General features: G+C 48.5%; 1 protein-coding gene across 1 annotated transcript in view; it reads left to right on the top strand.

Annotated features, from left to right (window-relative positions):
• Window positions 1-14,600, top strand: part of LAS1L (LAS1 like ribosome biogenesis factor) — a 201,059-nt gene that overhangs the window by 167,934 nt on the left and 18,525 nt on the right. Inside the window, exon 11 of the mRNA XM_063937222.1 lies at window positions 58-404. Within this exon, the coding sequence (XP_063793292.1) occupies window positions 58-404 (347 nt within the window). The remainder of the gene's footprint in view (window positions 1-57; window positions 405-14,600) is intronic.

Genomic DNA, 14,600 nt, shown 5'->3' with positions numbered 1-14,600 from the left:
AAGCACTCATATTATTTTTGCCCATGTTATATGGGATCTGTATTGTTTACACTTCAGGATCTTTTCATTCATGAGGACTCGCTTGCCAGTCACCACTCAGGAGAAGCTGCTGTGTCTCTGCTCAATCTACATCCAGGATGAGGGCATGGATGTCTTTGAAGATAATGATCGGTCTATCTATACTGTTGAAAGTTTGCAGTTGAAAATACAGCGTGAGTCAAAGGCTAGAAGCTATGGTCACTGGGGAAGAGCAGTTCATGAGGAGGACGAGATGAGTGAGCACTCAGACGATGAGGAGATGATTACAGAATCCTACGAGGAGGAATACATTCAGAAGATCAACATGAAAACTGCATCTGAGGGAAGAGCAGTGTTAGAGGGCTCTTCGTGGGGAGTAAGCTCAGGTATTGATTATCTTGTTCTAGGTTGATTCCACTTAGCATTCACCATAAACTGATTTTGGCTCTTTGTTTTAATGTTTGTTTCTGCTGCGGGGTACACTGGGCTCAACAGGGAATGACATTTGGGTGTCGAGTAAGATCTTGATCCGAGGCACCAACGGGCTAAAAGCTTTGACTGTTCCCAGAATGCATAGCGCCGCCTCCTCTATAACCCACCCTACGTGCACAGGAGCTCAGTTTTGTAGTTGGTGCCATGCAGTGCAGGCATACAACAGGTGCTTTTTTAAAGTGAAAAATGAAGACTTCAAGGGCTGTAGCAGAGACACTGTGAGTGTTAGATGTCAGTTAGACATTTCCTGTTGCAGCTCCATCACCTCCCCAAGCGGCGCTGTATACTCCCATGCCCTGGTTGCCGGGTACTTACAGCGGAGGTTCCGGTTTGCTCCTGTCAGTCACACACCCCACCGCAGCTCTCCTAGATCGCGTGGTCGCACTCAGGGAGGAGGTAAGAGGGTCCCCCAGGCAGGACCTGCTGGAAATCACGATCCGGCGCGGCCGGTGGGAGGCGTGAACACTGGCAGTACAGGGACCCCACTAGACCACCAGGGCAAGGGCACAGGTCGGTTTTACTAAAAAACGTTTGCTATGAAGCCTGCAGTACCCGGTGGTGAAGTCCAGCAAGGGGACAAGGCTTTGACCTGCAGCCCCTCCCCCATCCCCAGGGCGCCATTTAGAGTAAATGTTCCCGCTCTGGAGCTGCATATCTCTCTCTCTCTCTCTCTCTCTCTCGCTCCCTGTCAGCGTTTGGGCGCCATTAGGACAAGCTGAGCTGATCCTGGGACTGTTTGGGCAAATCCTCTTACGTCCTAGAGGATGCTGGGTCCACATTAGTACCATGGGGTATAGACTGGTCCACCAGGAGCCATTGGCACTTTAAGAGTTTGAGAGTGTGGGCTGGCTCCTCCCTCTATGCCCCTCCTACCAGACGTTTAGAAAATGTGCCCGGAGGAGTCGGTCACAGCTAGGGGAGCTTTCATGAGTTTTCCTGGTTTAGAGTTTATTATTTTACAGGGAGGCTGCTGGCAACAGCCTCCCTGCAGCGAGGGACTGAGGGGGGGGAGCAGTGTCCGCCCTGCGGGGTCTGAGCCACTGTCTCCACTGACTGTACACTGAGCTCCAGAGTGTTAGGCGCCGAGGGTCCGCTCGTCAGTGCGGCCCGGCGCCTAGCAACTAGGGACGCCGCATGCGGACAGCCGCCGGCTCCCTAGCAACGCTAGACGCCGGGCGCACGGAGCCGCACAGACCCTAGCAACGGGGACGCCACTGTCGGACCGCGTTCCCCGTTGCTGGGTCTAAGTTAATCACCTCACTGGTTCCTGGCCGTGCAGCATGCAGCTGCACGGCATGTTGTAATTAGCCCTGTCTGGCTCCTGATTGGAGGGCTCCCATTTAAAGGCACTCTCAGGACTTCTCACAGACGCCGGTAATAGCTTCCTGTTTGCTGTGTCAGTTGCAGAGAGTTTTCCAGTCCTGTTCTATCCGGTCGTTCCTGTCCTCAGTGATCCAGTACTCGGAAGTTGTCATCTTTTCCTGGAGTCCAGACCGAGCACCTTTAACATCCTGTGGTGTTCGTGAGTCGCGGCGTAGCCGTGTGTTGCGGCTTGACCGCTTACTATTTATTATTTGGTTATATTGTGTTTCGGAGCTTTTGCGGAGGATTCCGCTCCCACAAATCCACTCTGGTATCCAGCGGTGCTGGATAGGAGTAACGGATTAGTGGATTTTTGGTTGTCCTTTTCCCTGGCGGTTTGTCCGCACATACTTCTGGTTTAAGTTAGTTAGCTTGTAGCCCCTGGCCTGGTTGCTTAGTCAGAGGGCCCCTTGTTATCACCCTGTCTCGGATTTCCCTTTGTCTCCCATTAAGACCTGAGGGGGCATCGGAGTTGGGCAGACATAATCCGCCCTTCAAACGCGGCTGCCATGGGCTCAAGCAACCATAGTCTCGCAGGGGATTTCTGATTACACGGGCGAGACAACGGAGTTAGGGCGCCAGGGGTTACTAAGCTTTCCCGCTCCCGTAACCAGTATTTCCTTCCAGTACTCTGGCCTCTGTCATAAGATCTCCTCTGGTCAGAAGTACTGGAATCATAACACAGAGGGGTCTGATCGTTGTCCGCCACAGGGGACTGCTCGCCCCAGAAGCATGCCGCCACCCCCTTGCAGAGCTGAAGCATCGGTGGCGAGTGAGACACCGACCTCCCTAGCAAGCGGGGGGTCGGTGTGAAGATGGCGGCATCAGAGTAGGAGCGCGATGGCTCAGCGGTACATGGTGCGGCACTATGAGGGGCACCCTGAGCCAGCGCGACACCCTACACTGGTCCAGAAGCCTGTCTGGGTCCCCGGATCTCAACCATCACTAAATCCTCAGCCCAGTAAAATCTGATAAAGAGGGGGAAGACCGCGCCATTTTGAGGACGGAGCTTCTCCTCAGAGCGGACCCAGCAGTGTTCAGCGCCGTTTTTCTTGCCTGCACAGTGCTGACGAGAAGAATCAGGTCCTTCCACAGCAACTCCAGCTATCTGTAAACGGTACCAGGGGGTTACAATACGACTGTGTATCCTATTAAGGTACACAGTCAGCGCTGAAAAGGGGTCTTCCTTTGGCAAAAAAGCGCTGTGTGTGGGTTGGCTCCAATCTCTGTGTTTCTCTTGCCATTCTTGGGGGGAAACTCTGTCTGCCCTCCCCTGAGTGTGTGTGGAGTGTTTGGTGGTCTCCTTTAGCTATGTCCAGGGACACTGTCATATGCTGCAGAGGATTTGTCCTCCCAGGATGATCCCATGCCATGTAATCAGGATAGCACTGGTTTAGCACAGATACCAGCAAGGGAACCTGAGTGGTTTTCCTCTATCAAATCTTGGATTTCTCAGATGTCTGACAGGGTTGCAAGTAATGAATCTGCAACCCTGGTATTACAGAACTCTATGGCAGTATGGGCTGTTTCTGGTACCTCCGCTATATACCGCCACAAATGTGCGCTTGTGCATGTCACACAGGATGACACGGATACCGATTCTGACACCACAGACGGTTATGGGGATGTGTTGCGGGGGTCTGCATCTCTTGCAAAGGGGGTGCAATTGATGATAGAGACTATCAGGGATGTGTTGAATATTAATGATACCACACCTGAGCAGGTTGAGGAGGCTTTTTTCCCTGAAAATAAAAAAGCCTTGCTAACCTTCCCTGCATCAAAGGAATTGAATGCTATACAGGTTGAGTATCCCATATCCAAATATTCTGAAATACGGTATATTCCGAAATACGGAAATTTTTGAGTGAGATAGTGACACCTTTGTTTTCTGATGGCTCAATGTACACAAACTTTGTTTAATACACAAAATTATTAAAAATATTGTATTAAATGACCTTCAGGCTGTGTATATAAGGTGTATATGAAACATAAATGAATTGTGTGAATGTACACCCACTTTTGTTTAATGCACAAAGTTATAAAAAATGTTGGCTAAAATGACCTTCAGGCTGTGTGAATAAAGTGTATATGAAACTTAATTGCATTCTATGCTTAGACTTGGGTCCCATCGCCATGATATCTCAGTATGGTATGCAATTATTACAAAATACGGAAAAATCCAATATCCAAAATACTTCTGGTCCCAAGCATTTTGGATAAGGGTACAGGTGGTGTTTGCTTTCCCTGAGGAGCTGAGCAGGCAAGAAAAAGGACAAGGATCCGAAACGCGTTAGTGTGCTGTGGCCTTTTGACTAAGGACATCTCCATTGGCTGTTGGGTACAGTATGATGCTTATGTTATATAAGTTTCTCCTATGATTCCGGACCTAGGAGTATTGCCATCTATCATTTCTTGCCTGCTCAGCCGGTGGCGGTGTCTCTGGTCAAAGGTTGATATATTTGTTTTATGTCTGTTTTTATGGTCTTTTGTACCAATAAAATTATTTTTGGGATACTACTTGAGGACTGCGATTACAAGGCTTTATTGAGGATATTATTACCACATGAACTGTTGACCCCAGCACAAAAAGAAACCTTTATGTGAACATAGGGGACTATCTGAAGGTCAGTCTATCGTGTGTGATTATATATTGGTTGTATATGTCTGGAGATAAAGGAGACATTTTGGAAACGACGGACAAAGATACCTTTCAATGCATATAGGGCATTTACTGAAGGTCAGTGCTTGACAGGTTATCTATGCCCTTGATCCTTTATTCCGTACGAAGTAATAGGAGAGGAGGAGGAGTGTGTGACAAACCTATAAAGAAACCTTTTGGTGCATATAGGGCACTATTTCAAGGTCAGTGCCTGAAAGGGTGCCTACATCTCATCATATATTGGTGGGAAGGATTGTCCCTCACTTACCTCATATCTTTCTCTCTTTTGGTACAATTTCTCTAATGGTGGAGTGAAGATACCTTAGGGTTGTGTGATCCTAAAATCAACGTTCCTGAACTGAGTTTGGATAGTCGCTACAAACAAGAGGAACAACAATTTATGCTGACGGCGCTGTGGTTTTGTTTCTTTGTTGTTTTTATCTGATTGTATGTGGGCTAGGTGAGCTCTGAAACAAAACCTGGCTGCAGTCTTTGGTTGGCATAAGTAGAGAACTACTTCTATACAGTATGTCATACCTACCCTGATACAGGCTAAACATTACAGGGGTAACGTCTAAACATTACCATCGTATTTGGAAGAAAGGTCTCTTGGTGTGAATCCAAGAGGTTTCCTACTGTGGAGTTTCAACCCGGACGTTTTCTCCTCTTCCTGCAAGCAGGTGTGGATTTGGGCCTGAGGTTGGGATCTGTGAAGGTCCAGATTTCGGCCCTATCCATTTTCTTCCAGAAACAATTGGCTGCCATCCCTGAGGTTCAGACTTTTTTTTAAGAGAGTTCTGCACATCCAACCTCCCTTTGTAACGCCTACGGCGCCTTGGGACCTTAACGTGGTGTTGCAGTTCCTCCAGTCGGATTGGTTTGAGCCTCTACAGAAGGATGAGGTCAAATTTCTTACATGGAAGGCTGTCACGTTGTTGGCCTTAGCTTCTGCTAGACGTGTGTCCGAATTGGGGGCTTTATCCTGTAAAAGCCCTTACTTGATCTTCCACGAAGATAGAGCTGAGCTCCGGACACGTAAGCAGTTTCCGAATGTTGTGTCGGCTTTTCATATCAACTGCCAGTGGCTACGGACTCCTCAATTACATCAAAGTCCTTGGATGTTGTGAGGGCTCTGAAGATATATGTGAAAAGAACTTCTCGTCACAGAAAATCGGACTCTCTGTTTGTCCTATATGATCCCAAGAAAATTGGGTGTCCTGCTTCTAAGCAGACGATCTCTCGCTGGATTAAGTTCACTATCCAGCACGCTTATTCTACGGCAGGATTGCCGTGTCCAAAATCTGTTAAGGCCCGCTCTACTCGTAAGGTGGGGTCTTCCTGGGCGGCTGCCCGGGGTGTCTCGGCATTGCAACTTTGCCGAGCTGCAACTTGGTCTGGGTCGAACACGTTTGCAAATGTCAGAGGTAACCAGAGTTCTCCTCTGGGCAGAAAGGCACGCTGTGGCATTGTCCGCGATCTTCATTCCGGGAGTAGAGAACTGGGAAGCAGACTTCCTCAGCAGACACGACCTCCACCCAGAAGAGTGGGGCCTTCACCCGGAGGTGTTCGGGTGCTTGACACGTCGGTGGGGAATTTCACAAATCGACATGATGGCCTCTCGTCTCAAAAAGAAGCTCAAGCGGCATTGTTCCAGGTCGAGGGACCCACAAGCAGTGGCGGTGGATGTTCTGGTGACTTCATGGGTCTACCAGATGATGTAGGTGTTTCCACTACTCCCAATGATCCCATAGATTCTCAAAAGAATTAAAAAGGGATAAGGTTCAAGCATTTCTCATTGCTTCGAACTGGCCAAGAAGGGCCTGATATGCGGATCTGCTGGAAATGCTCCTAGAGGACCCGTGGCCTCTACCTCTTCGCGAGGACCTTCTCTAACAGGGGCCGTTCGTCTATCGAGACTTACCGCGGCTACATTTGATGGCATGGAGGTTGAGCGTCAAATTCTAGCCCGGAAAGGGATCCTGGATAGGGTTATTCCAACCCTGATACAAGCCAGAAAGAGGGTAACAGCTAAATATTACCACCTTTATTTGGAAAAAATACGTCTCTTGGTGTGAGAACAGGAAATTTCCTGCGGTGGAATTTCAACTGGGACGTTTCTCCTTTTTCTGCAGTCAGTCAGGTGTGGATGTAGGCCTACGTTTGGGCTCCATAAAAGTCCAGATTTTGGCCTTATCCATTTTATTCCAGAAACAGTTGGCTTCTCTCCCTTAGGTTCAGACATTTTTTAAGGGGTTTCTGCACATCCAACCGCCCTTTGTGCCTCCTACGGCATCTTGGGATCTCAACATGGTGTTGCAGTTCCTGCAATCGGAATGGTTTGATCCCTTACAGGATTTAGATGTCAAGCTTCTTATGTGGAAGGCTGTTACGCTTTTGGCGTTGGCTTCTGCGAGGCGTGTGTCGGAGCTGGGGGCGTTGTCTCACAAAAGCTCCTATTTGATTTTTCATGAAGATAGGGCTGAACTCGGATCTCGTCAGCAATTTCTTATAAAGGTGGTGTCTGCGTTTCATATCAACCAACCTATTGTGGTTCCGGTGGTTACTGACACCTCTGCTACTTCAAAGTCCTTGGATGTGGTGAGGGCTTTGAAGATCTATGTGAAGCGGACAGCTCGTCGCAGAAAATCTGACTCGCTGTTTGTTCTCTATGATCTCAATAAAATTCGGTGTCCTGCTTCAAAGCAGACAATTGCACACTGGATCAGGCTTACTATCCAGTATTCTTATTACATGGCAGGTTTGCTGTGTCCAAAATATGTACAGGCCCACTCTGCTAGGTTGGTGGGTTCTTCCTGGGCGGCTGCCCGGGGTGTCTCGGCTTTACAGCTCTGCCGAGCAGCTACTTGGTCAGGTTCGAACACATTTGCTAAGTTCTACAAGTTTGATACTTTGGCCTCTGAGGACCTTCAGTTTGGTCAATCAGTCCTGCAGGAACCTCAGCACTCTCCCATCCGGTTTGGGAGCTTTGGTACATCCCCATGGTACTAATGTGGACCCAAGTATCCTCTAGGACGTAAGAGAAAATAGCATTTTAATTACCTACCGGTAAATCCTTTTCTCGTAGTCCGTAGAGGATACTGGGCACCCTCCCATGCTTCGTTTCTTTTCTGCACGGTTACTTGGTTAAGTATTGTTGGTTCAGCGGTTGCTGTTCCTGGTTTAAAGTTTGGTTAGCTTGGCTTTCGTTTAGTTTGTGTGTGCTAGTTCGGAATCTCACCACTATCCTTTTATATCCTTCTCTCAAAGTATGTCCGTCTCCTCGGGCACAGTTTCCTAGACTGAGTCTGGTAGGAGGGGCATAGAGGGAAGTGCCAGCCCACACTATCAAGTTCTTAAAGTGCCCATGGCTCCTAGTGGACCCATCTATACCCCATGGTACTAATGTGGACCCCAGTATCCTCTACGGACTACGAGAAAAGGATTTACCGGTAGGTAATTAAAATCCTATTTTTTGGGATCTGTTTGGGTTAATTACAATAAAATAAACCATAATATATTATAATCCACATACAGTAATTTCACACTTTTTTTTTTTTTTTACAACAAACTTATTTTATAAATTTTATGTCTATATAGAAATTTATTTAACGCTGATCATTTTTTCCTTGTATCTCATCATCTTGGATATGTTACATTCTGTACGTGGAAATTACTTTTTTCTTTTTTCACAACAATGGATGTACTGTACGTTGTTATTGACCTGATATGTCTCTATATGTCAATAAAAATACATTATTTAAAAAAAAAGTGTGTAAAAAACAAAAATAAGATTTTACTCACCGGTAAATCTATTTCTCGTAGTCCGTAGTGGATGCTGGGAACTCCGAAAGGACCATGGGGAATAGCGGCTCCGCAGGAGTCTGGGCACAACTAAAAGAAAGCTTTTAGACTACCTGGTGTGCACTGGCTCCTCCCACTATGACCCTCCTCCAAGCCTCAGTTAGGATACTGTGCCCGGAAGAGCTGACACAATAAGGAAGGATTTTAAATCCCGGGTAAGACTCATACCAGCCACACCAATCACACCGTACAACACGTGATACCATATCCAGTTAACAGTATGAAACAAAACTGAGCCTCTCAACAGATGGCTCATAACAATAACCCGTTATTAAACAATAACTATGTACAATTATTGCAGACAATCCGCACTAGGGACGGGCGCCCAGCATCCACTACGGACTACGAGAAATAGATTTACCGGTGAGTAAAATCTTATTTTCTCTAACGTCCTAGTGGATGCTGGGAACTCCGAAAGGACCATGGGGATTATACCAAAGCTCCCAAACGGGCGGGAGAGTGCGGATGACTCTGCAGCACCGAATGAGAGAACTCAAGGTCCTCCTCAGCCAGGGTATCAAATTTGTAGAATTTTGCAAACGTGTTTGCCCCTGACCAAGTAGCAGCTCGGCAAAGTTGTAAAGCCGAGACCCCTCGGGCAGCCGCCCAAGATGAGCCCACCTTCCTTGTAGAATGGGCTTTAACTGATTTAGGACGCGGCAGTCCAACCGCAGAATGCGCCAGCTGAATTGTGCTACAAATCCAGCGAGCAATAGTCTGCTTAGAAGCAGGAGCACCCAGTTTGTTGGGTGCATACAGGATAAATAGCGAGTCAGTTTTCCTGACTCCAGCCGTCCTGGAAACATAAATTTTCAAGGCCCTGACTACGTCCAGCAACTTAGAATCCTCCACATTTCTAGTAGCCGCAGGCACTACAATAGGTTGGTTCAAGTGAAAAGCTGATACCACCTTAGGGAGAAACTGGGGACGAGTCCTCAATTCTGCCCTATCCATATGGAAAATCAGATAAGGGCTTTTGCATGACAAAGCCGCCAATTCTGAAACACGCCTGGCCGAAGCCAAGGCCAATAACATGACCACATTCCATGTGAGATATTTAAGATCCACGGTCTTCAGTGGTTCAAACCAATGTGATTTTAGGAAATTCAACACCACGTTGAGATCCCAGGGTGCCACTGGAGGCACAAAAGGGGGATGAATATGCAGCACTCCTTTTACAAATGTCTGAACTTCAGGTAGTGAAGCTAGTTCTTTTTGGAAGAAAATCGACAGAGCCGATATCTGCACCTTAATGGAGCCTAATTTTAGGCCCATAGACACTCCTGCCTGTAGGAAGTGCAGAAATCGACCCAGCTGAAATTCCTCTGTTGGGGCCTTATTGGCCTCACACCAAGCAACATATTTCCGCCATATGCGGTGATAATGTTTTACAGTTACATCTTTCCTGGCTTTAATCAGCGTAGGAATGACATCCTCCGGAATGCCTTTCTCCTTTAGGATCCGGTGTTCAACCGCCATGCCGTCAAACGCAGCCGCGGTAAGTCTTGGAACAGACAGGGCCCCTGCTGCAGCAGGTCCTGTCTGAGCGGCAGAGGCCATGGGTCCTCTGAGATCATCTCTTGAAGTTCCGGGTACCACGCTCTCCTTGGCCAATCCGGAACCATGAGTATTGTCCTTACTCCTCGTTTTCTTATTATTCTCAGTACCTTTGGTATGAGAGGCAGAGGAGGGAACACATAAACCGACTGGTACACCCACGGTGTCACTAGAGCGTCCACCGCTATCGCCTGAGGGTCCCTTGACCTGGCGCAATATCTCTCTAGTTTTTTGTTTAGGCGGGACGCCATCATGTCCACCTGTGGCCGTTCCCAACGATTTACAATCAGTGTGAAGACTTCTGGATGAATTCCCCACTCTCCCGGGTGGAGATCGTGTCTGCTGAGGAAGTCTGCTTCCCAGTTGTCCACTCCCGGAATGAACACTGCTGACAGTGCTAACACGTGATTTTCCGCCCATCGGAGAATCCTTGTGGCTTCTGCCATCGCCGTCCTGCTTCTTGTGCCGCCCTGTCGGTTTACATGGGCGACTGCCGTGATGTTGTCTGATTGGATCAGTACCGGCTGGTTTTGAAGCAGGGATTTTGCCTGACTTAGGGCATTGTAAATGGCCCTCAGTTCTAGAATATTTATGTGTAGGGAAGTCTCCTGACTCGACCATAGTCCTTGGAAGTTTCTTCCCTGTGTGACTGCCCCCCAGCCTCGAAGGCTGGCATCCGTGGTCACCAGGACCCAGTCCTGTATGCCGAATCTGCGGCCCTGTAGAAGATGAGCACTCTGCAGCCACCACAGTAGAGACACCCTGGTTCTTGGAGACAGGGTTATTAGCCGATGCATCTGAAGATGCGATCCGGACCATTGGTCCAACAGGTCCCACTGAAAGATTCTGGCATGGAACCTGCCGAAAGGAATTGCTTCGTAAGAAGCCACCATCTTTCCCAGGACTCGCGTGCAGTGATGCACCGACACCTGTTTTGGTTTCAGAGGTTTCTGACTAGAGACGACAGCTCCATGGCTTTTTCCTCTGGGAGAAACACTTTTTTCTGGACTGTGTCCAGAATCATTCCCAGGAACTGTAGACGTGTCGTCGGAACCAGCTGTGACTTTTGAATATTTAGAATCCAACCGTGCTGGTGTAGCACCTCCTGAGATAGTGCTACTCCTACCAACAACTGCTCCTTGGATGTCGCCTTAATTAGGAGATCGTCCAAGTATGGGATAATTAAAACTCCCTTTTTTCGAAGGAGTATCATCATTTCCGCCATTACCTTGGTAAACACCCTCGGTGCCGTGGACAGACCAAACGGCAGCGTCTGAAATTGGTAATGGCAATTCTGTACCGCAAATCTGAGGTACTCCTGGTGAGGATGGTAAATGGGGACATGCAGGTAAGCATCCTTGATGTCCAGGGATACCATGTAATCCCCCTCGTCTAGACTTGCAATAACCGCCCTGAGCGATTCCATCTTGAACTTGAATTTTTTTATGTATGTGTTCAAGGATTTCAAATTTAAAATGGGTCTCACCGAACCGTCCTGTTTCGGTACCACAAACAGTGTGGAATAGTAACCCCGTCCTTGTTGAAGTAGGGGCACCTTGACTATCACGCGCTGGGAATACAGCTTGTGAATTGCCTCTAGCACAGCCTCCCTGTCCAAGGGAGTTGCTGGCAAGGCTGATTTGAGGAAACGGCGGGGGGGAGACGCCTCGAATTCCAGCTTGTACCCCTGAGATACTACTTGAAAGATCCAGGGATCCACCTGTGAGCGAGCCCACTGATCGCTGAAATTTTTGAGGCGGCCCCCCACCGTACCTGGCTCCGCCTGTGGAGCCCCACCGTCATGCGGCGGACTTGGAAGAAGCGGGGGAGGACTTTTGCTCCTGGGAACTAGCTGTTTGTTGCAGCCTTTTTCCCCTACCTCTGCCTCTGGACAGAAAAGACCCGCCTTTTCCTCGCCTGTTTTTCTGGGTCCGAAAGGACTGTACCTGATAAAACGGCGCTTTTTTAGGCTGTGAGGGAACATGGGGTAAAAATGCTGACTTCCCAGCTGTCGCTGTGGAAACGAGGTCCGAGAGACCATCCCCGAATAACTCCTCACCCTTATAAGGCAAAACTTCCATGTGCCTTTTGGAATCTGCATCCCCTGTCCACTGCCGGGTCCATAAGCCTCTCCTAGCAGAAATGGACAATGCACTTATTTTAGATGCCAGCCGGCAGATCTCCCTCTGTGCATCTCTCATGTATAAGACTGAGTCTTTTATATGCTCTATGGTTAGCAGAATAGTGTCCCTGTCTAGGGTGTCAATATTTTCTGACAGGGAATCTGACCACGCAGCGGCAGCACTGCACATCCATGCTGACGCAATAGCTGGTCTAAGTATAATGCCTGTGTGTGTATATATAGACTTCAGGATTGCCTCCTGTTTTCTATCCGCAGGCTCCTTCAGGGCGGCCGTATCCGGAGACGGAAGTGCCACCTTTTTAGACAAACGTGTGAGCGCTTTATCCACCCTAGGAGGTGTTTCCCAACGTGCCCTATCCTCTGGCGGGAAAGGGAACGCCATTAGTAATTTTTTTTAAATTTATCAATCTTTTATCAGGGAAAACCCACGCTTCTTCACACACTTCATTTAATTCTTCAGATGGGGGAAAAACTACGGGTAGTTTTTTTCTCCCCAAACATAATACCCTTTTTTGTGGTACCTGGGTTTAAATCTGAAATGTGTAACACCTCTTTCATTGCCTCAATCATGCAGCGAATGGCCTTAGTGGACATTAGATTAGACTCATCGTCGTCGACACTGGTATCAGTATCCGTGTCGACATCTGGGTCTGCCATCTGAGGTAGCGGGCGTTTTAGAGCCCCTGATGGCCTTTGAGACACCTGGGCAGGCACAAGCTGAGAAGCCGGCTGTCCCGCATTTGGCATGTCGTCAAATTTTTTGTGTAAGGAGTCGACACTTTTCACGTAATTCCTTCCATAAAATCATCCACTCAGGTGTCTGCCCCGCAGGGGGTGACATCACTTCTACAGGCATCTGCTCCCCCTCCACATAATTTTCCTCCTCAAACATGTCGGCACAGCCGTACCGACACACCGCACACACACCGGGAATGCTCTAAACAGAGGACCGAATCCCACAGAAGCCCTTTGGGGAGACAGAGAGAGAGTATGCCAGCACACACCAGAGCGCTATATACTGCAGGGACTAACTGAATTATGTCCCCTATAGCTGCTATAATATTTACTGTGCCTAAATTTAGTGGCCCCCCTCTCTTTTTTACCCTTTTTCTGTAGTGTAGACTGCAGGGGAGAGCCAGGGAGCTTCCTTCCAGCGGAACTGTGAGGGAAAAATGGCGCCAGTGTGCTGAGGGGGATAGCTCCGCCCCTTTTTCGCGGACTATTCTCCCGCTTTTTTAAGGATTCTGGCAGGGGTAATTATCACATATATAGCCTCTGGGGCTATATATTGTGATTGTTTTGCCAGCCAAGGTGTTTTTATTGCTGCTCAGGGCGCCCCCCCCAGCGCCCTGCACCCTCAGTGACCGGAGTGTGAAGTGTGTATGAGAAGCAATGGCGCACAGCTGCAGTGCTGTGCGCTACCTTGGAGAAGACAGAAGTCTTCATGCCGCCGATTTTCCGGACTTCTTCTGGCTCTGTAAGGGGGACGGCGGCGCGGCTCCGGGACCGAACACCAAGGCCAGTTCCATGCGGTCGGTCCCTCTGGAGCTAATGGTGTCCAGTAGCCTAAGAAGCCCAAGCTAGCTGCAAGCAGGTAGGTTCGCTTCTTCTCCCCTTAGTCCCTCGTTGCAGTGAGCCTGTTGCCAGCAGGTCTCACTGTAAAATAAAAAACCTAAAATATACTTTCTTCTAAGAGCTCAGGAGAGCCCCTAGTGTGCATCCAGCTCGGCCGGGCACAAAAATCTAACTGAGGCTTGGAGGAGGGTCATAGTGGGAGGAGCCAGTGCACACCAGGTAGTCTAAAAGCTTTCTTTTAGTTGTGCCCAGACTCCTGCGGAGCCGCTATTCCCCATGGTCCTTTCTGAGTTCCCAGCATCCACTAGGACGTTAGAGAAACTCAGTTTTAAAAGGAGATGATCGTAACTTTTTTTTTCCCCCCAGGCTGTAATGGAGGTAACTGAATCGTCATATTTTGGTAACTGAATCACATTATAGATGTGTCCTCTAACAACTAGCCTTAATACGCTACATGACACGAGACTCTGACGCGAGTGAGCGGCCAGGTCCTATGCGACTCTGCTAGTGCCAGGCATCTTGTGTCTTTTTACCTCGGAACTTGGCATGGGGAAAAAGCCACGGTCGCTGCATTGTAGCCATTTGTATACAGATTTAGGCTCTGTAGCGCAGAGAGACAGGCATATATACAATTCATGTCGGGTCCTTTCCGACGGAAAGGATCCGACATGTGAGTATTAAATGCCGCGGCCAAACCCGACAGGTTTGGCCCGTTCTCGACAATGGCAAGCCAACTTTTTTTAAAAGTCGGATTGACATTGTTTGAAATGGGGCTAAAACCTGTCGGGTTTGGCCACGCTTCCGACAGAACATGTGGATTCCGACAATCCATGTGTTTTCTGACAAATCTGAAAAAAACTGCAGCATTGAATAGGTCGGAACCCCTTCTGACCTAAACCTGTCAAACTGTCGTCTTTCCGTCAAGACGGCAGT

The sequence above is a fragment of the Pseudophryne corroboree genome, chromosome 8 (assembly GCF_028390025.1).
Source record: "Pseudophryne corroboree isolate aPseCor3 chromosome 8, aPseCor3.hap2, whole genome shotgun sequence".
NCBI lineage: Eukaryota > Metazoa > Chordata > Amphibia > Anura > Myobatrachidae > Pseudophryne > Pseudophryne corroboree.
Note: the sequence above shows the minus strand (reverse complement) of the source record. Positions and strands in the feature narration are given on the sequence as shown.